Here is a 20023-nt window from a genome sequence, read left to right on the forward strand (position 1 = left end):
CCCAGGAGCTGTGCCAGGCAGGGATACAGTCCCAGCCTCTCCTACAAGAGAGATCTGCTGTAGTTTAACTAGGGGTCCCCCAAAAGCTAAGACGTGAACGAAGCAAGAAGCTTCAGAGGAGAGATGATTGGGCTGTGAGAGCCTCAATCCATCCAGTGAGTCAGTCCCTGATAGAGATCAGCTGAGCGGTGGCTGAGGGCAGGCAGGGTGTGGCTGGAGGACGCGGTCCCCGGGCTGTGTGTTGGGGTACGTATTTTGTCCTGTCAAGCAGACAGGGGGTAATTATCTGTTGCTTTCTGGCCAGCATGTCTGAGCTGCTCCTCCACCATCCCTTCCACACCAGGGAATGGAGCTGGCTGTCTATGGACTGAGATCTCTGAAACCATGAGCCCCCCAAGTCAACTTCCCCTCCTCTAACTGTTCTTCTCTTTTAGTCACAGCAGCAAAAAAGCTAAGACAGATCCCAAGACCCAGTGAGAGAAAAGCAAAACCAAACAACCAAACCCCAACTCCCGTGTGATCAGTTGACCCTTCTCCGTGATTCTTGCCCCTTCTTGCTGCTCTAGTGCTGCCGGAACACTGGTTTGCTTTGGGTTTGGTCCTGGATCCCCTGATCCTTTTTAAATCACAGCCTTTCCCTGGGGGATCTCATTTGAACCTGTGGCTTTAAACAGCGACTAGACGCTGACGAATTCCAAGTTTTCATCCCGAGCTCCAGATTTTATTCCCCACTGCCAGCTTGGCATCTCCCCTGGGACTGTTCAAAGTGCAGCTCTTGTTTCTCCTCCACTCCCCATCTTCCACGAGTGTGACGACTAAGGACTAGAACCTTAGATGTGGTACATCAGCTGCCATCCAGATGTTCAACTCGAATCTCAGGAAAACCTGTTAGTTATTTTTCTCTCCCCAGCATCGAATCCCAAAACAACCCTATGGGTTCAATTTGAAATGCCTCCTGGATTTGCCTATTTCCACCCATGCCACTCTTTTCTTGATGCTGCCGTGGTATGAATGTGACCCAAGGTCATAGGTTGGACACTAAATCCCTAAGTCCCTAGGCTAATGGGATTTAGGCAGGGACTTCAGGGGATAATTATGATTATGTGAAGTCATGAGGGTTGGAACCCTATGATGGGGCTTGTGACTTCCTAAGAAGGGAAAGAAACTGGAGCTGGCACCTGATCTGACATCCTCTGCCACGTTATGATGCAGCAGGAAGGCCCTGTCCACACTGTGTTCCTAGCCTCCAGAACCTTGGCTAAATGAACTTCTGCTAATTATAAATTATCCAGGCTGTGCCACTCAGTTATAGCCACAGAAAGTGGACCTGGTCGCATGGCTTCCAGTGGGTCCTACCAACACTTCTTCCTCCCTCAACCTGACCTCTAGTGACAGTCAAGAGGATTCTTCAAGAATGTTGATCAGTTCAAATCACTGCCTTTCTCGAAGCCCTTTAGGATTCCCACCAGCACCCAGCAGACCCCAGCCTTCGGTGTTCCTTGGAGCAGGCTATCTGTCTCCTGTCTTGCCGTCTTGCTTCACTCATCAACTGCTCCCCTGGCCAGGGTGGCTCCTGCCTCAAGACGGGGCTAGTTCGCTTTCCCTTTGATCAGGCATTTCACCTTGGGTCCTCATCGGGCTGTGACCTTCTGCCATACACATTTCAACTCAAATGCCACATCTGGAGGAGCACATGACTGGCCTCCCAGCACGGCCTCAGCCTTCCCCACCATGCCTCATCCCTCTGTGTCTTCCCATGGGAACCGTCGGCTTGGTCAACTTCCGTCCATCTCTGGCCATTAGAATTTAAGTACAAAGAAGATAGGGACCTACAGTCTTGGGTACTACTGTTTCCTGCAGCTGGGGCAATCCTCCACATATGTCAAAGAAAACCGAGTTTGGAATTCTAACAGGAGAACCAGGTTCTTTTGTGTCCTACACAATTTTGCAACTAATGGAAGAATCTATGTGAAAACACTATTTAATTTGAAAAGTGTAGGCATAGGTTGAGATGCACATAATTATTTCCCATGCTCTTTGCATTTCATTCTGAGCATATTATATAGTTCTGTATAGTTTCATGTTTATGCAAACATGAGGCTTTAGGAGGAATTTCATATCCATGAGCACACCCTTATTCAATATTCTATGGTATGTAAATATCCTAAATGTCTTATCTAAAAAACTCCTAGAGTAAGTTTCCCAAGATCCCAAGAACATTCAAGTAACTGTGAGAGGAAAACCCTAAGAATAACAGCTTTTGAAGACACATCCACAGTTAACAAAACTGTAGTCATGAATCCTAATTTTGAATTTGGTGAAGATGTGGGGGGTGCTTTGATTCTGTCAGCGCACCGATGATGACACGGGCAGTAGGGGACACTTGTGCTCGTGCACTATAGTATTGAATATGAGGATGCCTGACTTTAACATTTTGAAATCAACTCCATGTTATTAAATCCAGAATGACCTTTTTGTCCCCATATAAAAATAGAGTAGCACATCTGTGATTTACATTTGCAGGGAGAAAAATATGGCAATTATGGAATACTTGACACTTTGATTTTGGAGCAGAGACACCTTTTCTCCCGAAAGTGGTGACTATCAGAAGCAGAGACAGTGAAGGCAGAATGGCTAGTTTTCTAATTCTTTTGTGCTGGACTTACTTTACTTTGCTCAACTTTCTTATGCAGAGGAAACTTCTGGAGGGTGTATTTCACCATTTGATTTTTCCACTGTGATGGTGTAAATAGTCTTTTGTGTACATTTAATCATTAAAAGAATCCGTGCTTGATTAACTGCTGTAACTTTATTTCATTTTCATCCTTTAGAATAAAATGTCTTTCTACAAAAAATAAACAGTTGCTGGGTTTTTTTTTTTTTTTTGACACTTGTGTGAACTCCTAACATTTCCAACACTTAAGTCCTTCACTAGGCATCAAGACATGGCAGTGATTTTAGACAGAGTCCCTCCTCCCCAATCCCTTGGTCTTAGACCTGTGAGTGTTGATTTCTTCTTAAAGGAGGCAGAGTCCAGATCCAAACAGAGCCTGCACTGCAGTCTTTCAAAAGATGCTGTGATCTTTCTAACTAAAGGACTTACTAAGGACTTACTAGCAAAGTTTGCAGACTTGACAAGAGGATTACTGACATATTTCTCCTGGAATTGATTTTCATTCCTCATTTAAAAGGACCCATAAATTGCACCATATTGAAACATTTTGCCCTGGGATTTCTCAATGAGGCATAACATCAGAGCTTTGTGAGAATTTAAGGGATCTATGTGATGCAACGTGGTGCTCCCTGTTAAAGCTATTCTTGAACTTCTTTCTGATGCATTGAAACGGCAATATGAGAACTGGCTGAATATTAGTTTCTTCTGCTCTTTTTTTCTCCTTGTGCAAAAGGGCCAAAGTTTAGTAGCACAAATCTAGAATAGGTCCAATAGTGTTTTATGTGGGCTTCCTGATCTTCCTGTGGGCTACTTCTCTCTGCCATGATGTTCAGCCTCATCTTGAGCCCTGAGGAATGGAGCCAGCTGCCCATGCACTAAGACCTCTAAAGCTAGAAAAGAAGGAGCTGGGATGAAGCTCCCTGGTACAGAGCTTGACCAGTGCAGAACTGGAAGGGGGTGATCCTGAGTGCAGGCTGCCCAGCCCTGGCCCCAGAACCCACCCATCCAGGCGATCCTGTGTTCTCCCAGTTCTACCAGCCTATAGTGAAGATCTACACCAGAATACCATGAGGACGACTTTCCATGGGGCATCTAAGGGAGAAGGAAATGTTGACCATGTAATTTTCCAAAAGGAGAATTTTCATAATCAGTCTTAAGCTGTAAGATTTACTGTGACCTATGGAGTTAAGCCCAATTAACTGGAGGATTTGACAACACACTGGTTTGTTGACATTGTGCAATGCCATGTGGCTTCTTCAGAAAGTGATCTTGGTATTTTAGATCCAATGAAAGTATTGGTGGGGGCTGGGGATGTGGCTCAAGCGGTAGTGCGCTCGCCTGGCATGTGTGCGGCCCGGGTTCGATCCTCAGCACCACATACCAACAAAGATGTTGTGTCCGCCGAGAACTAAAAAATAAATATTAAAATTCTCTCTCTCTCTCTCTCTCTCTCTCTCTCTCTCTCTCTTTAAAAAAGAAAGTATTGGTGGAAACATTAGACAAACCCTTGAAAATGTCTGTGAACTGGATTTAATTTTCCTTGTAGACAAGGTTCAGGATACTCTTGTGGAAATGGTGATGAGGAGATGATATTGAAGACCAACATGAATGAGGTTGTTGCACAAATTGATGCATAAAATAAACTGGAGAAATCTTAACACAGGTGATATCAAGAACTAAAGTGCCAAACCTGTCCTTGTTTCAATAAAGTATTACAAACGCCACTTCCAGATAAAACTGGGGTGTGTGGGGTAGTCACCTAAGTTTACCATGCACTTGTTTACCAAAAATAGAGGAGAGTCTTAACTTTTGCTCTTGGATTTAATCAAGGTTCTCTATAGAAATTGTGTAATGTCAGTGAGGAGATTCAGTGCTGCTTTTCTTGCTTAGTAATTTTAAAGAAATTGAAGAGTTCCAGTATGATTTGTTTTCCTTTTTAATCTGCATTCCTAAGACCACTTAAGGCATTCCTCTATGTATTGGCTATCACAGTTGTTCAAAAAGTAAGATATTTAATTATGTTCAATTCAAAATGTTCGTGTTTTGTATGGATCACTAGCTCTGCTTTCCTGAAGTCTTTTTGCTTTTTGTTGCAATTGTTATTTAAAGAACCAAATACGTCTTGCACGGAAACATTATGACCTTTTCCTCTTAGTTTAAATAAACTCTAAGGCAACTGGAAAAATACCTACCATGCAAATGAGCTGTGTAACGCATTTAGAATATCACCTGCTCTCACATTAGGATAAAGACGATGCATTCATCATGCCCAACCATGGTCACACCAGGACCACCTACTTGTTTTGAAGTAAGTTTGTAGAGATTAAAACAATTTTGCACCCAATGGCAGAAAGGAAGTGGCGGGCTCACTGAACTCCGTGCTGGGTGCAGGACCCGGGTGTTCACGAAGTCTCTGTGCCTCGATGCCCGGGGCTTTCACTGGAAGGTCCCTGCTCTCATATTCAATCCACAGGATGGTTCCATGCTAAGGGATACCATGTAGAACATTCTAATTTCTTTAAAAGATGGCATACAAATTGAAGGTGTTTTATTCTCTGTTAAAAAAGCAAACCAGTTACTTCTACATGGGCAATACCAATTTTGACTACCTGGATGGTGAGGAAACAAGGTTCTCGTTTTGCTCTGAATCCAGCTCTCATCAATTCCTCAGAGTCTACTACACACTCCAGAGAGAGACGCTCACTGCTGTCCCAGGCCTGACAGAGCCATCTGTCACACACAGCACTCAGGAAGGGGCCCTCGCTTTGCCCGCAGAATGAGAAACGCCAGATAAACATCACACCTCACAGAGGTGAGCACCTTCAGCCCCACGGTGGTTTCCATTCTACTGCAACGCCTGGGTTTTCCTACGTAGTCAAAGTCACGATGCTGTTTAGGGCAGGAGTGCAACTCCGAGGAGTCCTCAACTGACATTCTTCATCTTCTCCCCGCAAATCTCATAGAACAAATAGATAGCCACTTTATCCAATGTTTAGAATGATGGTAATGTCTAGAAATTATTTTCCAGGAAAAAGATGAAATTTGAAGAAAAGACAGTATAAACTTTGGAAAGTGTTCAAAATCCCTAGACAATTTCCAAGAGTATTAACTGTTCGTAGTCCACTCTAGGGTGGAAGAGGAGTGGAGTGCCCAGCCCACCTCCCCTTTACATTTCTCTCCAAGGGCAACAGAAAGTGGAGCTTTGGAAGAAGGCAGGGAGCTACTCAAGATGACAGCCTCTCAACCTCTTGGGAGCGTCAGCTCATTCTGAGTTGAACTCCATGCTGAGAAGCTGCCGATACAGAACACTAAATTGGGCGGTATTGATTTATCCAATGACCGAAACACATCATTTTCTGACCGCACAGCATGTGCCCTCCTGATTGAAGGACCTAAAAGAATGTTACTGTCTGCCATACTTACTATGGATGCAGCCAGGGAGACGGGCAGGGAGTGGCATGTAGGATCCCAGGGAAACAGCACATGGAACCCCAGACCTCAGGGACTATTCCTCTCTCTGAAGGCCACATAGCTTGCCAATGGTCAGTTCTTGTTTCCTTAAATCTATCAAATTTTATCTTATTGATATTTTTCAACCAAGATAATATCTTATTCCTATTTAGTTTCATGTTGTTCTGGAAAAAAAGCACACATATTTCTTCTCATCCTAAGAACATATTTTATGAACTCTTAACAAGAAAGGACTTGACTTCAGCTACTGACCTCACTAGGACTCCATTCTAGGCATTAGTCTCTGGAAGCAAACTCCCAACTTTTGAGACCAAGCATGCTTTGGTTGTCAAATTATTTTATTAAACATAGATTTCACATAGATTCTAATTTTCACATTTCACATAGATTCTAATTTTATTAAAGTGCTTCTCTTCCTTATTTAAAAAGAATCGGCTTCTTTTTAAAACTAGTGAATGTACACCTTTCTAGTATCTCATGACCATCCTCTAAAGACCCATGCACCTGAGACACCACAGTCCTGGAACTACTGAAGTCAAAGTGTGGCCTGTCTGACCCTTGGGCTCCTCTGCTCGCTAGGAGAAGGGTGCCACATGCTTTGGCTGCTCCAAATGTCTTCAGAGAAATAAAATGAGTTAGTGAGGTCAGTAGCCTGAGTTATTGCTTTTGTCAAAACTGCTGATACCATTAGGTTAGATAATCTGTCTACGTGGAATTTCAGTTCTCTGTAGCCTTGATGCTATGTTGAAGCAGATTCTGGGGGTGATGGAAATGAAAGTTAAATACGTCTTTCAGGAGAAAGCCGATGCCTCTCTATTGTTTGGACATGACAACCATCTCTTCTACGGCACTTGAACTTTAGGGCATGTGGTACAGGGGCGCCAACTATAAACACCAAGTGCTGCTTGTTGACACTGCGGAATTTTCTAGAACCCAGAAGTAAAACATTCACTGAACGTAAATGTCTAAAGAAAAATTTGACAACAGTTCCAAGTTAACAACTGTCTATAGCTCTTAATGTTGCAGCCACAATTTAACATACATGAAGAACAAAGAATTAAGCTTCAGGTACCGAATGCCCTTGCTATGCAGGAGGGTCTTAAGACAAAACACAGTGTAATCAAACTGAGGCACGGTATTTGCCAATAATACCAGTCAGACCCAGTGCCTAGACCCATACCTGACACAACTCTGTGCTCAACAAATGTTTGCTAAACAAATGAATCAATATCCCTGTTTCAGAAAAGCACTCCACCTACTATCCATCAGTCCACGCACAAACAAAAGTCCAGTACCAACATTAGAGGGACTTGGTTTTGGTTCTTCCCACCTTGATATGTTCTGATGAAGTTGTAGGAATGGATTCATTTGACACAATCACATAGTCATTAAGCACCTGCTACAAGCAAAACACGGCTAACAACAGAGGTAAGGTGACAGGTGCTCACAGAGGAAAGGAACACAGGTCATAGTCATTGTGATTGTCACCTCTACTGAGTGGGATTCTGTGATACACAAACCCCCAAAACCTAGAACTGTCTTCAGGGCTGTCAAAATAATGCGGACAGAGAATGAAAAGCCGTCTTACCTGTTGGCGCTTCTCGAATTCCAGCTTGATGCGGGACTTGATGCAGTTACACGTGTCCTGGTACGTCTGCTGCAGAGCTAGTTCCATGAGGTGCTTGTGGTAGGCGCCGGCCAGGTTCCCACAGATGAAGATGATCACGTTGGCCAGGATCTGCAGGGATGGAGAGAGTCACTCAATAGGCGAGGCCCCTAACTCCTGACAGAAAGAAAGCAAAATGCAGCTGACCGTGGTCTTCAGCAAACAACTAATGGGGTTCGTCTGGCCAGTTTCCAAGCCAGTATTCTTACTGGCTCAACAGACAGCACCAGTCCCACTGACGACTCTGTCCCTTCCTGCATCACAGTCAGGGATCCTGCCCGCTGACGGACAGACAGCCTTGCAGGCCCTGCCTTGAGGCCTGGAGGAGGCCTGTGTGTTGCAGGCCACCCTCTTGGGCCTCAGCAGGAGGTGGACATGCCGGTCTGTCCCAGAGCCGCGCTGTCCAACCTGCGCCTGTTGCTAAGTGCTGGCGAGTTCATGGCTGTCACATGGCGTCGTGGTGACACATACAGGCCTGCAGGACTGATACTCACTCTTTTGTTTGCGGAGGAACAAGGGAGACTCTCAACACATATAACCTGTTACTCTTTTGATGACAAAACAATTTGTGTTCACAACAATTTGGGAGGAAAACAGAAAAACATAAAGCAAATGTGAAAAGAACCTTAGCTGTCCTATGGAGGAAAAACATTCTGCTGTCCGAGTAGCCGTGTCCGTCTACCTCACGTCCTTCGGTATTCTCAAAATCAATGCTGCGCTTGGTTTGGTCAAGGACCCTATCTTGTTTCAAAAGGCCAGATTTTGTTCCAAATAGGGTTTGGTGTTTTGCTTTCCTAGTTTAATAATTTAATCACAATTTTTCTGAGACTACGTAATTTCTGTGAAAACAGGATTTTGAGTACTTAGATAACGTTCAGCTTTACGACTCTAGCATCATTTAGCTAAGTTCCTATGGCTCAGTTGACCTTCGGTGCATCATGCTGTAGATGCCAAACTCATGCCCAACAACGCTGAGGGACAGCCGTGACCTTACCAGCACACAGTGACAGAGGCTGGTGGGTCAGCACAGATCTGCCCCAGGTATCTCTCATCTTGCCAAATGCACGCAGCTCCGGCTTCCTCTTCCATCTTTCTGTAGACCCAATTCCTTAGCACACACTGAGTCAAAGTGACGTTTATGTTAAGTTCTTGATATACACGACACAATCACTCTCAGGAAATATTCCCCATGTCCCCCCAGCAGGGGGTGAAAGTGGTATTTTCAGTGTGTGCTCTTCTTGGGTCGCACATGGTCGCACAGATGAAGCTCTCCCGTGTCAGGGCTGGCCTCGGGTTACCCGTGGGATAGTCAAACAGCCTGGACAAAACTGCGCCACGTCGACACAGTCATGATTCTGACCCAAGACAGGGGCTCATGGCTAGAATAACAAGGCAGGGGCTCTGCTTCCAAAGGTCCTCTACTCGCAAGAGTCTCCCCAGCACAGACCAAGTCCCCAACCCAGTGGACAGGGGCAGGCGGGGCAGCCCTTCGCCTTGGCCTTCCGGGTTCCCTATGCAGGGACTTCCTGAGAGCGTGGCTGTCCTCGCCCTGTAGAGTGGGCTCTCCTTCCCAGCGGGAGCAGGAGGAGGCCATCTGATGGAGTGACCAGGAAGTAGGATGCAGTCCTTCTTGCCCTTTTCAGGGTCTTCCTCCCTGAAGAGGGTGGTCAGCTTCAGGAGCTATGTCCTCAGCCAAGGGCCCCTCACTCTGTGCTGGGGAAGGCCTTCATTGGGGGCAGGAAAGTGGGGCATGTTAGCAAGACCTCGTCCTCTGCACAGTTGTAACTGCAATGAGAGCACAGTTTTCTTCACCTGCCCAGTGCTTCACCCACCTCATCCTAGGTTCTGGACAGCAGAAGGGGGATGTTGATTATGAGCTCCTGAATCCCAGGGAAACGCATTTGGAGGGTGGAGGAGACAAAGCTGGACAGAGCTATAAATGGAAAGGCAGATGAGCCTCTCTTATGAAATGCAGACTCCCTAGACAGGTGGGCCAAGAACCATGCAGACTAGAAGGGCCCTGGGTGCTGTCCTAGGAAACTCCTGCATCTCACAGATACTTGGGATTGAGGAGCTCCTACATCTCACGTCCTCACACCTCACCTCCAAACGTCCTTTTATGCGTCCCCATTGACCTTTCATCATGGATGATGAAATAGTACCTTTGGGTCTTGCCCTGGGTGCTGTGTGAGGTGCATGCACACACATGGTGTATATGCAACCATCTCTGTGTGGTCTGTGTGGGATTACATGTATGATCTCTATGCTTGAGTGCCACCTGTGGCTTGTCATGTGATGAGCATGTGACACATGTGCTCTTTGTGGGAGGCACGTGTGCAGCAGCTCAGGGCTTTGAAGCAAGGCAACAGCCTTTGGTGTGTCTTCCACACATTTCTAAACCACAGGGCTCTCTCCTCACTGCCATGCACTGATGCGCTGCTTCAGTGAATGCCACTCCTAGAGCAGGTGAGAAGTCCCGGCTTCCTATTCAAGGGGTCCTCTGCCAGGTGAACAGAGGTTCATGGTGGTACCATGTCCACGGAACAACATGGAGTGCTGGATACAGTTGACTATCTGGCTTGCTGGAGATTCTTCTGACCTTGTCATTGCTGGACTTGCTTGAAGAATAGTGCACCCAAGATTGCAGTGCTCAGACCTAGAAAACACCAGCTCCTTCCTTACTAGGTGCAGCCAAAGTAGTAAAACGGCTTACTGCTTATCCATCAGGGTTCCATTTTTCTTTCTCAAAAAAAATAAAAATAACTCAAAAATAAGAACTAGGTATAAGCACAGGAGCTGAATGAAGCTGTCACCTGTCCCCTGGCTGCCAGCATGGAGTATGAATGGAGCACTCATAACCATCCTCAGTGTGGAGCCCGGTGCTGGGATGGCAAGAACTGCCTGTCCCTTTCCCCCTGGAAACCCTCCGATTAACTATTTCCTCTCCGTTCTCCTGGCTGGACTGGGAAGAATGGGCTCCTGTCAAGCTGATGGGATGCCCTGCTGCAGTCCTGCTGCGGGGGCATTAGGAGGGATGTGGCCAATCTGCGTGAGCATCCGCCTCAAGCTCTGGGCTCCATCCCGAGCCCAGAGGTTTGCATCTCACATGACCAGCTCCCTAGTCAGACTGAAGTCGGGGCATCACGCTCAGAGCCCATGTGGCTGAGTGGACAAGTGCTGCTTGTCTATTAAGAAGTTCCTCCACATTCTAAAAGCAAAGATTGTGCAAAGCCAGAGACGGCTGTCTAGAGAAGCGTGGCCTCTCTGCCTGTCTTTTGTCCAGTGCTCTAGACCAACGTGTTACAGCTGGAGATTTGCCCTGTCACTCGACTTGGGGAAAACCTTGGGGTCATTCATTCTGAGCGCCAGAAGCTTCCAACAACATGGAATTCCAGCCCTTTCTGGTGACAGATAATTGGATAGAATATATTCGCTGATTTATTGTTGTTTTCAAAGAAAAATGTTTAAGAAACAAATAAGAGCTTTAATTTCCAATAAAATATGAGATTTCTTTTCTGATGGAAAACAAAATTATTAACATTAATCTGATTCCTAGTCTTATTCTACATTACTGTACTCTGAGGTTAACAGAATCGACCCTGGTATTTTAATAATGACATACACTTAAATATATATTGATGTCCTAAAGTATTTTTCTTTCAAAATGGTGCATTCATATGATTTTATGTGAAACCTGGGGCACAGAGGAAGTGATATTAGATTAAGATTTTCTTTTCTTTTCTTTTCTTTTCTTTTTTTTTAATTGGTTGTTCAAAACATTACAAAGCTCTTGACATATCCTATTTCATACATTAGATTCAAGTGGGTTATGAACTCCCATTTTTACCCCAAATACAGATTGCAGAATCACGTCGGTTACACATCCACATTTTCTTTTCAACAGTAGTATCAAAGCATTTTGTTTTCTAGAAGGCTTAAGGAGACCCTATGACAAAAAAAAAATCTTATTTTCAAAATGTTGGATTTGTTTGATAACATCATACTGCCTGGATATCTTCTTTTATCTCATTGCTCCATTTACCTATCCTCACATCTTCCAGGAAACGGGAGTGGGAACTTGGCCTCCCGCCGGGTGTGTGTGTCGAAGGGCTTAAGGTGATAACCTCAGTCGGGTTACCCCACAGGGAAGCCCAGGCCTAAAAGTTGTGCACGGGGCATAATCAGGAATCTGTGCCTATGGAACGCTGCCAGGATGTCACAAGGAAGCCTGCTGTCTCTCTGCTCCCTGGTTCCCTGTCTTTGCCTGGCGCAAATGTGGGGAGGTTTGTCCACCCTTGTCAGCCATTCCCAGGGGATGCCTGTTAACGCCCCCTGAGCTGGGGGGGAAATCACTGTCCACCAGTAAGCTGCATTCTGTCTCCTTCCTAGTGGCCACCATCGCTCTTCCCCACACACCTTCTCTCTTTCCATCCTTGGAAGCATTGAGCAGTAGCTAGCCCACCAGGAAGACAGTCATGTTGCAGCATTCCATTTTACAGCCATGGAGACAAAGGAAAAAATTAAGCAATAGGGGGTAGATTCTGGCAGACTGGCTCTGAGGGTTCCCTGTGCCGCCCCACACCGCCAGCCCCAGGTCTCAGGTCAGGGCCGTCCACAGCCATCCAACCCTCTGCTATTGTGGGGGGAAGGTATGGCTGAGGAATTTCTCAAGAGACACCCATTTCTTTGTAACAAGCGAACATTTTTCTCTTCATAAAGCATTTGTATCTTGTGCTATAAAGGGCTGCCACCATTTAAAGTTATTTTAAGAGGCTGCGTTTTGGAGACCACATGCCATGGAGCCCTTCACTGGTTCGGCCCACGTGTCTGTGCACGTTCCCAGGAAAGTAAGAAGAATGTCAAATGCTCCCAACTACATCATGTGACCCACAGGGTGGCCCGTCTGAGACTATTTTACCTGGGAAGCGGTCGGTCCTGTCTTCCATCATCTGAGAAATTCACCACAGTGCTTAGGTGACTACTCAGATCCCTTGTGACTCTGACTGATGCACATCTTAAAGAGGCTACTATTCCAGTTCTTCATCTTGTGATGGGGTGGCCAACTTAAAGGACCACAGGGGACAGCAGGAGGCCCATGCACACTGAGGGGGGGCGAGGCTTCTTGGAGCCAATGTCATCACTCCATGAGTTTGTTCCTCCATGCACCAGTGGCCCGATATCAGAGAAGAAAGAATGTCACCACATTCAAAACAGGTCATCACCTTAAAACAAAGCAGAGCCTCGATATGCCAAAACGCCAGGTAAAAGTCAAAAGAAATGAAGAGGGAAGAGGAGAACCTGATGAATACTCAGAAGCCGGGTATCTCGGGAGCCTGGAATTTGGCTTATATAACACAATGCTCTTGCTGGGGGAGCAGGTAATCAGGTGGAACTCCTTAATGCAGGTCTCACACCCGGGTGCAGGAAATCCCAATCCTGTCTCTTCAGGTCTTCTTGTGACTCCCTAAGAATTCAGCTAGCTCTAGGCCATGGTTTCAGGACCTTTAGTGAAGACTGAAAACACTGTGCTTTGGCTAATGACATCCACTGATCCTGGGCATGTCTCCTAGAGCCTTCCTCTAATTGAGGATCTGTCTCTGTGACACAGAGTGGTGACAGGAGGAAAGGTAGAAGGTAAATTGAAAGACCGGCAACCTCAACGATGGATGTAATCAGGGCTTTGGGTTAAAAGACTGGCATTGAACACGAGGAGTCAAATGAAATTTGATTTCCTCAGGAAACTGCCATCGCAAAACAGATGGTCCTGCTGGTCAGGGCTGTGTTCATCTCACTCTTTCACACTGCGTCTGTTGGTGCGTCTTTTTCAACCGTATCCATCACGTGTCATTCCAGCTGTACGTGGGCTGAAGAGTCAGACCCCTCTGTGCTAGAGCTCCAGCCCAGCAGAAGAGCAAGATGAAAACAAAGGAGGGGAACTGGGAGAGACCCTCGCCCCCTTCAGAAGGGCACCCACAGGCCATCCAAAGCCGACCCGAAGCACAGAGCTTAGAAGATCCCCGACATCTTGAGAGAAAGTTCTTCTCTCAAAGTAAGTCCCTGAGAGCGCAGCTTCCCTCTAAGAACACGGAATTAGCCATGCAGAAACCCAGGCTTGTACTTCTCAGCTCAGTGACTGCAAACAGGAAGTTGACGGGGTGCTGGTTATCTTGATTAAGACATGAGACGAGAAAAAACAGAGTTCCCGATACACAGCCATTGGTAGAAGAGTACCACACGAACCCCATTCACGACTCAGCCCCGTCTACTTCGTGCGAGGAGGCCGCCTCACCCTCCTTATGCCCCGTCTATTCCCGTTTAGCTCACAGAACAATTTTACCTACAAAGTTTAGCCCCGCTTTACTAATCACAGAGAGAAGACCGAGCAAAGAAGCAGTCTGGGGTAGTTATACCGATGAAGAAGGAACACAGTGATCAAGTTCTACAATAAAATATCTTTAAAGAGCCATATGGAACTTCATAACCCTGCAGGAGAGAAATCTTAGGCCTTTATTATGAGTTAAAATGCAAGGATCACTAGCACCCTAACTGATATTCCAAAGCTTCTGCATCCAAAATTGGTCAGTCAATTCTTCCTCAAGGTTCATCTACTCTGCAGTCATTTTTGCAAGGCAAGGCTATCAGACAGTTTTCTCCCCAAGCCTTTCTGTTTCAGCACAGCTCCAGGCTCAATTCTGAGAGCACCCACGATTACACAGCCCTTCAGTTTAAGTCCACTCAGATGAGACAGGGTTCTGATGGTGCCTGCTGGCCCCGTAATCTTGGGGTGATTGCACCAGGTTCTCTGCCAGCCAATGGATGATCCAGACTTCACTTCCCCACTAGGAGTTATTCAACTCTTGTCTCTGGGTCTTCCCAGACCCTCTCCCTCTTAGTAGTCACATATATACAACAGGAGGACACATTTAAAGTGTGGTGTTTCAATGCTTCCCAAAAATGTATGAGCCTGTGATTCCATGCTAAGTACACCCCCAAGTTTGCTAGCCTTAGATCAACTCTCCCGAGGATCTACACTGACCAATATAAAACTTGCCTGATTTGATTTCGGAGTGCTTGCACATTTATAAAAAGGAAAAAGAAATTTTGACCTATTTTAATTCAGACTTTTCACTCGTCTAGACATATCATTTCTCTAATTAACCTGAACCATTTAAACACTATCCGGAATCCTTCTTATTCACCACCCTCCACATTTGATCCACAGATATTTAAAGCCAACAGGTGTGCAGGATCATTTTAAAGGGACCAAGGCTATGGGGTCCTCCAACTTGGGCTTAGGAGGAAACAATGCCCCACTCTACAGTGAGCACTTTCCTCCTGATCACATCACCACGCCTTCTGTGGGTGCACGGGCACCTCTGGGTGCTGCTCCATCCACAGACTGAATGGAGATCTATTCATAACCCCATCTACAATCCACATAAGATAGATTTAGAATTAAAACAAGGTACAATATGCCCCGCCTATTGTGACTCAATAAGAAAACACTTATGAATCTTAATGGACCTAAACGTGGAAACTGAGTGAACCAGGACTGAAGCGGGACAAGCGGACCTCGAGGGCAAGAGGGCAGTGGAGGGATAGCAGCACAGGGTGGCCTGGTCAGTCCCAGGTGTGAACTTGAACGGCAGCATTGGTGGAGAAGTGACGATTACACATTCTGTCAAACAGTTGTGGACTCCTCACAGAGGAGGAGGGCAGGTGCTGCGATTCGCAAGGTGTACTTTGAATTGGAATGTCCTTTCTAGTTGGACCAAAATACACTGCAGGGAATTACACTGTGATTAAAAAGGTAAGTGCAAAGGATGCAAACGGAATCTCTTTGCAAATTGGAAAAAAAAACATTTCCTATTACAGACTAGCTTGGTTGTTTCATTAATTATACTAATTATTAAAGAGATGCCCAACAACAGCTTCCCTTGATAAAATAAAAGGCTCAATTGAACTTAGAAGCAGTATCTCCCCAGAGGGTCCTCTGGGGTCACCTCTGCCCTGCCTTCCTCTCCTGCTCTAGGCTTCTCTGTAGACCATGTTCTATAAAAACACCCAGGAAGGTTGTAAGCCCATGGTACCACTCTGTCTTCCGGTCATTCTCTATCACAGAATATGTATTGGATTTCCTAAAATACCAAGGGACATCTCCTATCATACCCCACAGGGACGTGACTGCTGCGGGGCTTCCCAGTCAACAACACTCAGTGACCACAGTCCAAAGGAGCAGACTTTGCTTACCACGTGTTTGGGTTTGCTAGAGCGGCCATGAGGAAACACCACAGACTGAGTGGTTTACACAGCAGAGATTTATTTTCTCACAGCTCTGGAGGCTACAAGTCTGAGATCCAGATGGAGGCATTGGGAGCTGAGGCTTCTCTTTGGTTCATGGATGGCCATCTTCTTGTTCCACCTTCGTGTCTTTGTCCATGCTGCCTGATAAAGTGGAGTGCTGTGCCTGGGTAACTAACAGTGAGGACAGCTCTGGAGGCTGGGATCCAACACCCAGGCTGACAAGTTTGGTGAGAATGATTCCAAGATGGCGCCCTGCAGGCTGCATCCTCCAGAGAGAGGCACACTGTCTCCGTGTGGTGATAGGCAGAAGGGAAAAGGGCAAAAGGGAGCTGAACGTGCCCTTCTGTCACAGCACTGAGCAGCCCTCATGGCCTAACACTTCCCCAACGGTCAGTACACCTCAGTGCGGATCCTGGTGGAGACATTCAGGCCGCAGCAGGTCATGTGGGCTTTTCTTGTGGATGGACCTCCCTGGTGGCTGTGAGTCTTCTTCTTACTGGGGCATCAGTGCGATTAGAGCCTGTTTAATATCTCATTTTACCTTAATGGCCTCTCCAAAAGACATTATTCCTGAATACGGTCACATTCTAAGGTGGTTAGGTTTCAACATGTAAATTGTGTGGGGATCAATTCAGTCCATACCAACAATGATAACGAGTTTCCAAGACAATTTATTTACATATCACCAGAGACTCCATTTAAAGATTAAAGCCAAGATGTCTTAGAAATGTGGTGCTGGTACCTCTTGAAGAAATGTCACCTACCATTAAAAATGATTTTATATGGCAGATGCCCAGGCCTTGATTAAATTACTTCCTTCATCCAACAAGCATTTGCTGAGCTTTGATTTACAGTCAATTAAATTTAAATCTTCTGCCCAAGAAAGCAACATCACTGGAATAAATGTGATAAAACAAGCCAAAAAATACAAAGATTCCAACTGATCAGCCCTCACCTGTGGGAGGCCATCCTCGCTCGTGATTTGAGTTACCTCCCTGGCTGGGTGAGAGGTGCTTAGGCACAGCTGTGTCAGAGCTTTCCCCACCCTTTTCCAGGTCCAAGGGCTTGTCCATTCAGAGGCATGTCTGGCCACTGCCCTGAAGACTCAATCGTCGCCCCTGACCTTGGGATGCTGCTCTCTTAATTTTCATTGGATGGGATTTTCCCTTGAATTTTTTTTGTTCCCCAATAAAAGTCCACTCCCTGGCGTGTTCTCTCTCTCTCTCTCTCTCTCTCTCTCTCTCTCTCTCTCTCTCTCTCTGTAGTCTCTTCTGTAAACCTTGCCACTGCATTAGGTGGCTGGAGGCAGGAGCTGGTATTAAAGGTAATGAGAGTCTTGTCTCTTTAATTTAAAACTCCCTAGCAATTACTTATGAACGGAACCTTCTTTCTTGAAGCCAGCACTGGTCGCGTGGCAGACTCACGGCCTGATCGCCTTCGCATGAGCTGAGAACTGAGATTTTAATCGAAGTCACGGGGTCCTCAGGATGACGGCCTGGAGAGTCTCCACCACCGGGGGCCTCGTTAGCTAGTTGTCATAGGAGAACACGTGGACCACGTAGTTGAAGGAAGACTCCTGATGAACTGAGCATGTTTTCTCCAACATTAGTTTTAAATTTTACCTGAAAAAATAAAATCACTACTGCAGAGACTCCCAGTTACCTAGGTCCATGTTGTTGGAAGAAACAACTACTACCAACACCAACGTAAAATAAATTTTATTTTATTTCAATCTTAAACAACGGTAGTGACTCACCAGTGGTCTGACAGTAGCCAGTGTGCTGCTGAGCTTTCGTGACCTCCCAAAGCTTGGATTCTGATTGAAGACCACCACCCACACTTCCTGTTCCACACAATCTCTGTCTTTCCTGACTTTTACTTACGGTAACAAGCAAAAACCCAGGTTTGCAAAGACATGACATCAACAAAGGAGTGCAGTGTGATTGAATGCTGGAACCAGGACCTCTCCAAGTTACTGGCTTGCACAGCGTCTCACAGACACTGAGTATATTTCCCTTGAATACCTAAAACCTCCTGGGGTGCCCTAGGGTTCCCTAGCACACTGTTTGGAAACCATGTCACTAAAGAAATACTTTCAACAAACTAAATCTATTAATTAATAAAATTTGAAAATGTGTTATTAAGATCATGGTGGACTGGCTATCTACATTTTCCTTGGTCAACCTGAAATGGAGTGCTTAACTAGAAGAAAGGACACCCCCTCCCTGCTGACTTGTATTTCTGAGACTTAAGAGGTAACCATCTAATAATGGACCCTGTGACTCCAGTTTTGGTCAAGGTCTCAGCCCCCAAAGATGGCACGGACAAAACCCAGAAATCCTCATGAAGTAACAATTTACAAATAGGGCAGGGTGCTCAGAAGCACCCAGGACTCATGGCAGAGGTGTGGCTACCACACAAAGACCCAGAGTAGGCAAAGGGAGGAAGGAGCTAGACTCTGCAGAAGTTTGGCTGAAGGAGAGTCAGAGCCCAGCAGGAGCTAGGAGGAACAATGTCACTGCCATCCTGGGTTCTGGCAGAGAGGTGACGGGGACCCTGCCCAGCCTACCATGTGCTGAACCGACTCCACAGCCAGAGGGCCAAGGAGCGGTGACACAGTGCTTCACGTCAGCCTCCCTGGGTGCAGGGCAGAGGAGTGACCACATGTCTGGAGCAGCACACAGGACAGCACAGTCCAAGCTCACCACCAAACCTTCTGCAAAACCACAGCGAACAAGCCAGCCTCCTGAGCCAGGAGGCAGAGGGCACCAAGATGAGGCTGTGTCAACCGGGTGTTAGGATTACCATCCTGGGTGCCAGTGATGGGATCTGGCAGACCCACAAAACAGGAGCCAAGAAGCTGGACTTCACAAAGGGAAGAGCAGCACAGGTTTGTAGAGTCAGAGACGGCCACTCTGAGGCACACCGAGAAAGGAGGAGAGCTTCCTGGTCCAGGAGGTTGGGGCCAAACTGTAAAGAGAGCAGGGTTTGAGATACTTCTATGTGTCCTTCTCCAAATTTACTGGAGTTATTTTGTTTTCTGTTCTTTGTGATCCACACTCTCTGCCGACACTCAGTAGACCCGTGAAGCTCTTCTTACTTCAGTTGGGCATTAGCTTTGAAGACAGTGGGGAATGCTAATTAAAATCCGAGGTGTGTTCAACACTAGTCCAAATGCTCTAGTTTGGAATTCCATAGGATCCCCCAGCGGGCTGTCTCAGTGCTTTCTGGTTCAGCTCCCGGAGTCTCTTCTTTCTCGATGTTACTTCCATGAAGACTCTACTTCCTGCAGAGGTGCCTTTGGCTGTGCGACCAGGAGTATGGCGGCCTCTGTCCCTGGCTTCTCCAGGGAGACTCGACGTGTTTGGATTGCCTTAATCATGGGATGTCCTTGCTGTCCATGAGCCCTTGGGTTACCCTGAGTGTTGGCTAAGAGGTGGAAGTGCTCAGGAAGGGTGCTGGTTACCTGAAGGAGCAGCCTTCTGGGCCCAGGGTTGAGAGAGCCAGAGACTCAGTTCAGCCACCACGCCTGCTGGAGACCTGTTGCCCCAGAAAAAGACTGTCTGGACACCAAAGTCCAGCAGAGCTTCCCGCATGATGAACAGGCTTTGGAGGAACTTTATGTTCTTGAAATCTGCAATCAGCTGGTCGCAAGGACAGCGGCTAGGAGTTGCCCAAACACGGCTGGCATCCGAAGAAAGAGGCAAACTGGGGCAGTCTGAGCCCCTGGGTCACGGAGTCTGCCCTGGGCTGGGCGGTGGGTGCCAGGATGGGGCTGCCACATGTCCCCTGGCATCGGGAGAGCACCCTCTCCTTTCGGGGAAGTGTGTCACCTAGATGAGGGAGGATGGCAGGATGCCACCAGATGAGCCAGTGTGTCCAAGCTGAGCTGTCTGTGCGTCCACCAC

At 46.6% G+C, this 20023-nt stretch overlaps 1 protein-coding gene across 2 annotated transcripts in view; it reads right to left on the minus strand.

Annotated features, from left to right (window-relative positions):
* Adcy2 (adenylate cyclase 2) overlaps positions 1-20023 on the minus strand; it is a 377335-nt gene that overhangs the window by 163255 nt on the left and 194057 nt on the right. For both annotated transcript variants that reach the window (XR_013424510.1, XM_040273154.2), the window contains exon 4: positions 7734-7883. Coding sequence is in view for 1 of the 2 variants with exons in the window: in XM_040273154.2 (XP_040129088.2) it covers positions 7734-7883 (150 nt within the window). In the remaining variant the exon portion in view is untranslated. The remainder of the gene's footprint in view (positions 1-7733; positions 7884-20023) is intronic.

This window comes from Ictidomys tridecemlineatus, chromosome 1 (genome assembly GCF_052094955.1).
Source record: "Ictidomys tridecemlineatus isolate mIctTri1 chromosome 1, mIctTri1.hap1, whole genome shotgun sequence".
In the NCBI taxonomy this organism is placed as follows: Eukaryota; Metazoa; Chordata; class Mammalia; order Rodentia; family Sciuridae; genus Ictidomys; species Ictidomys tridecemlineatus.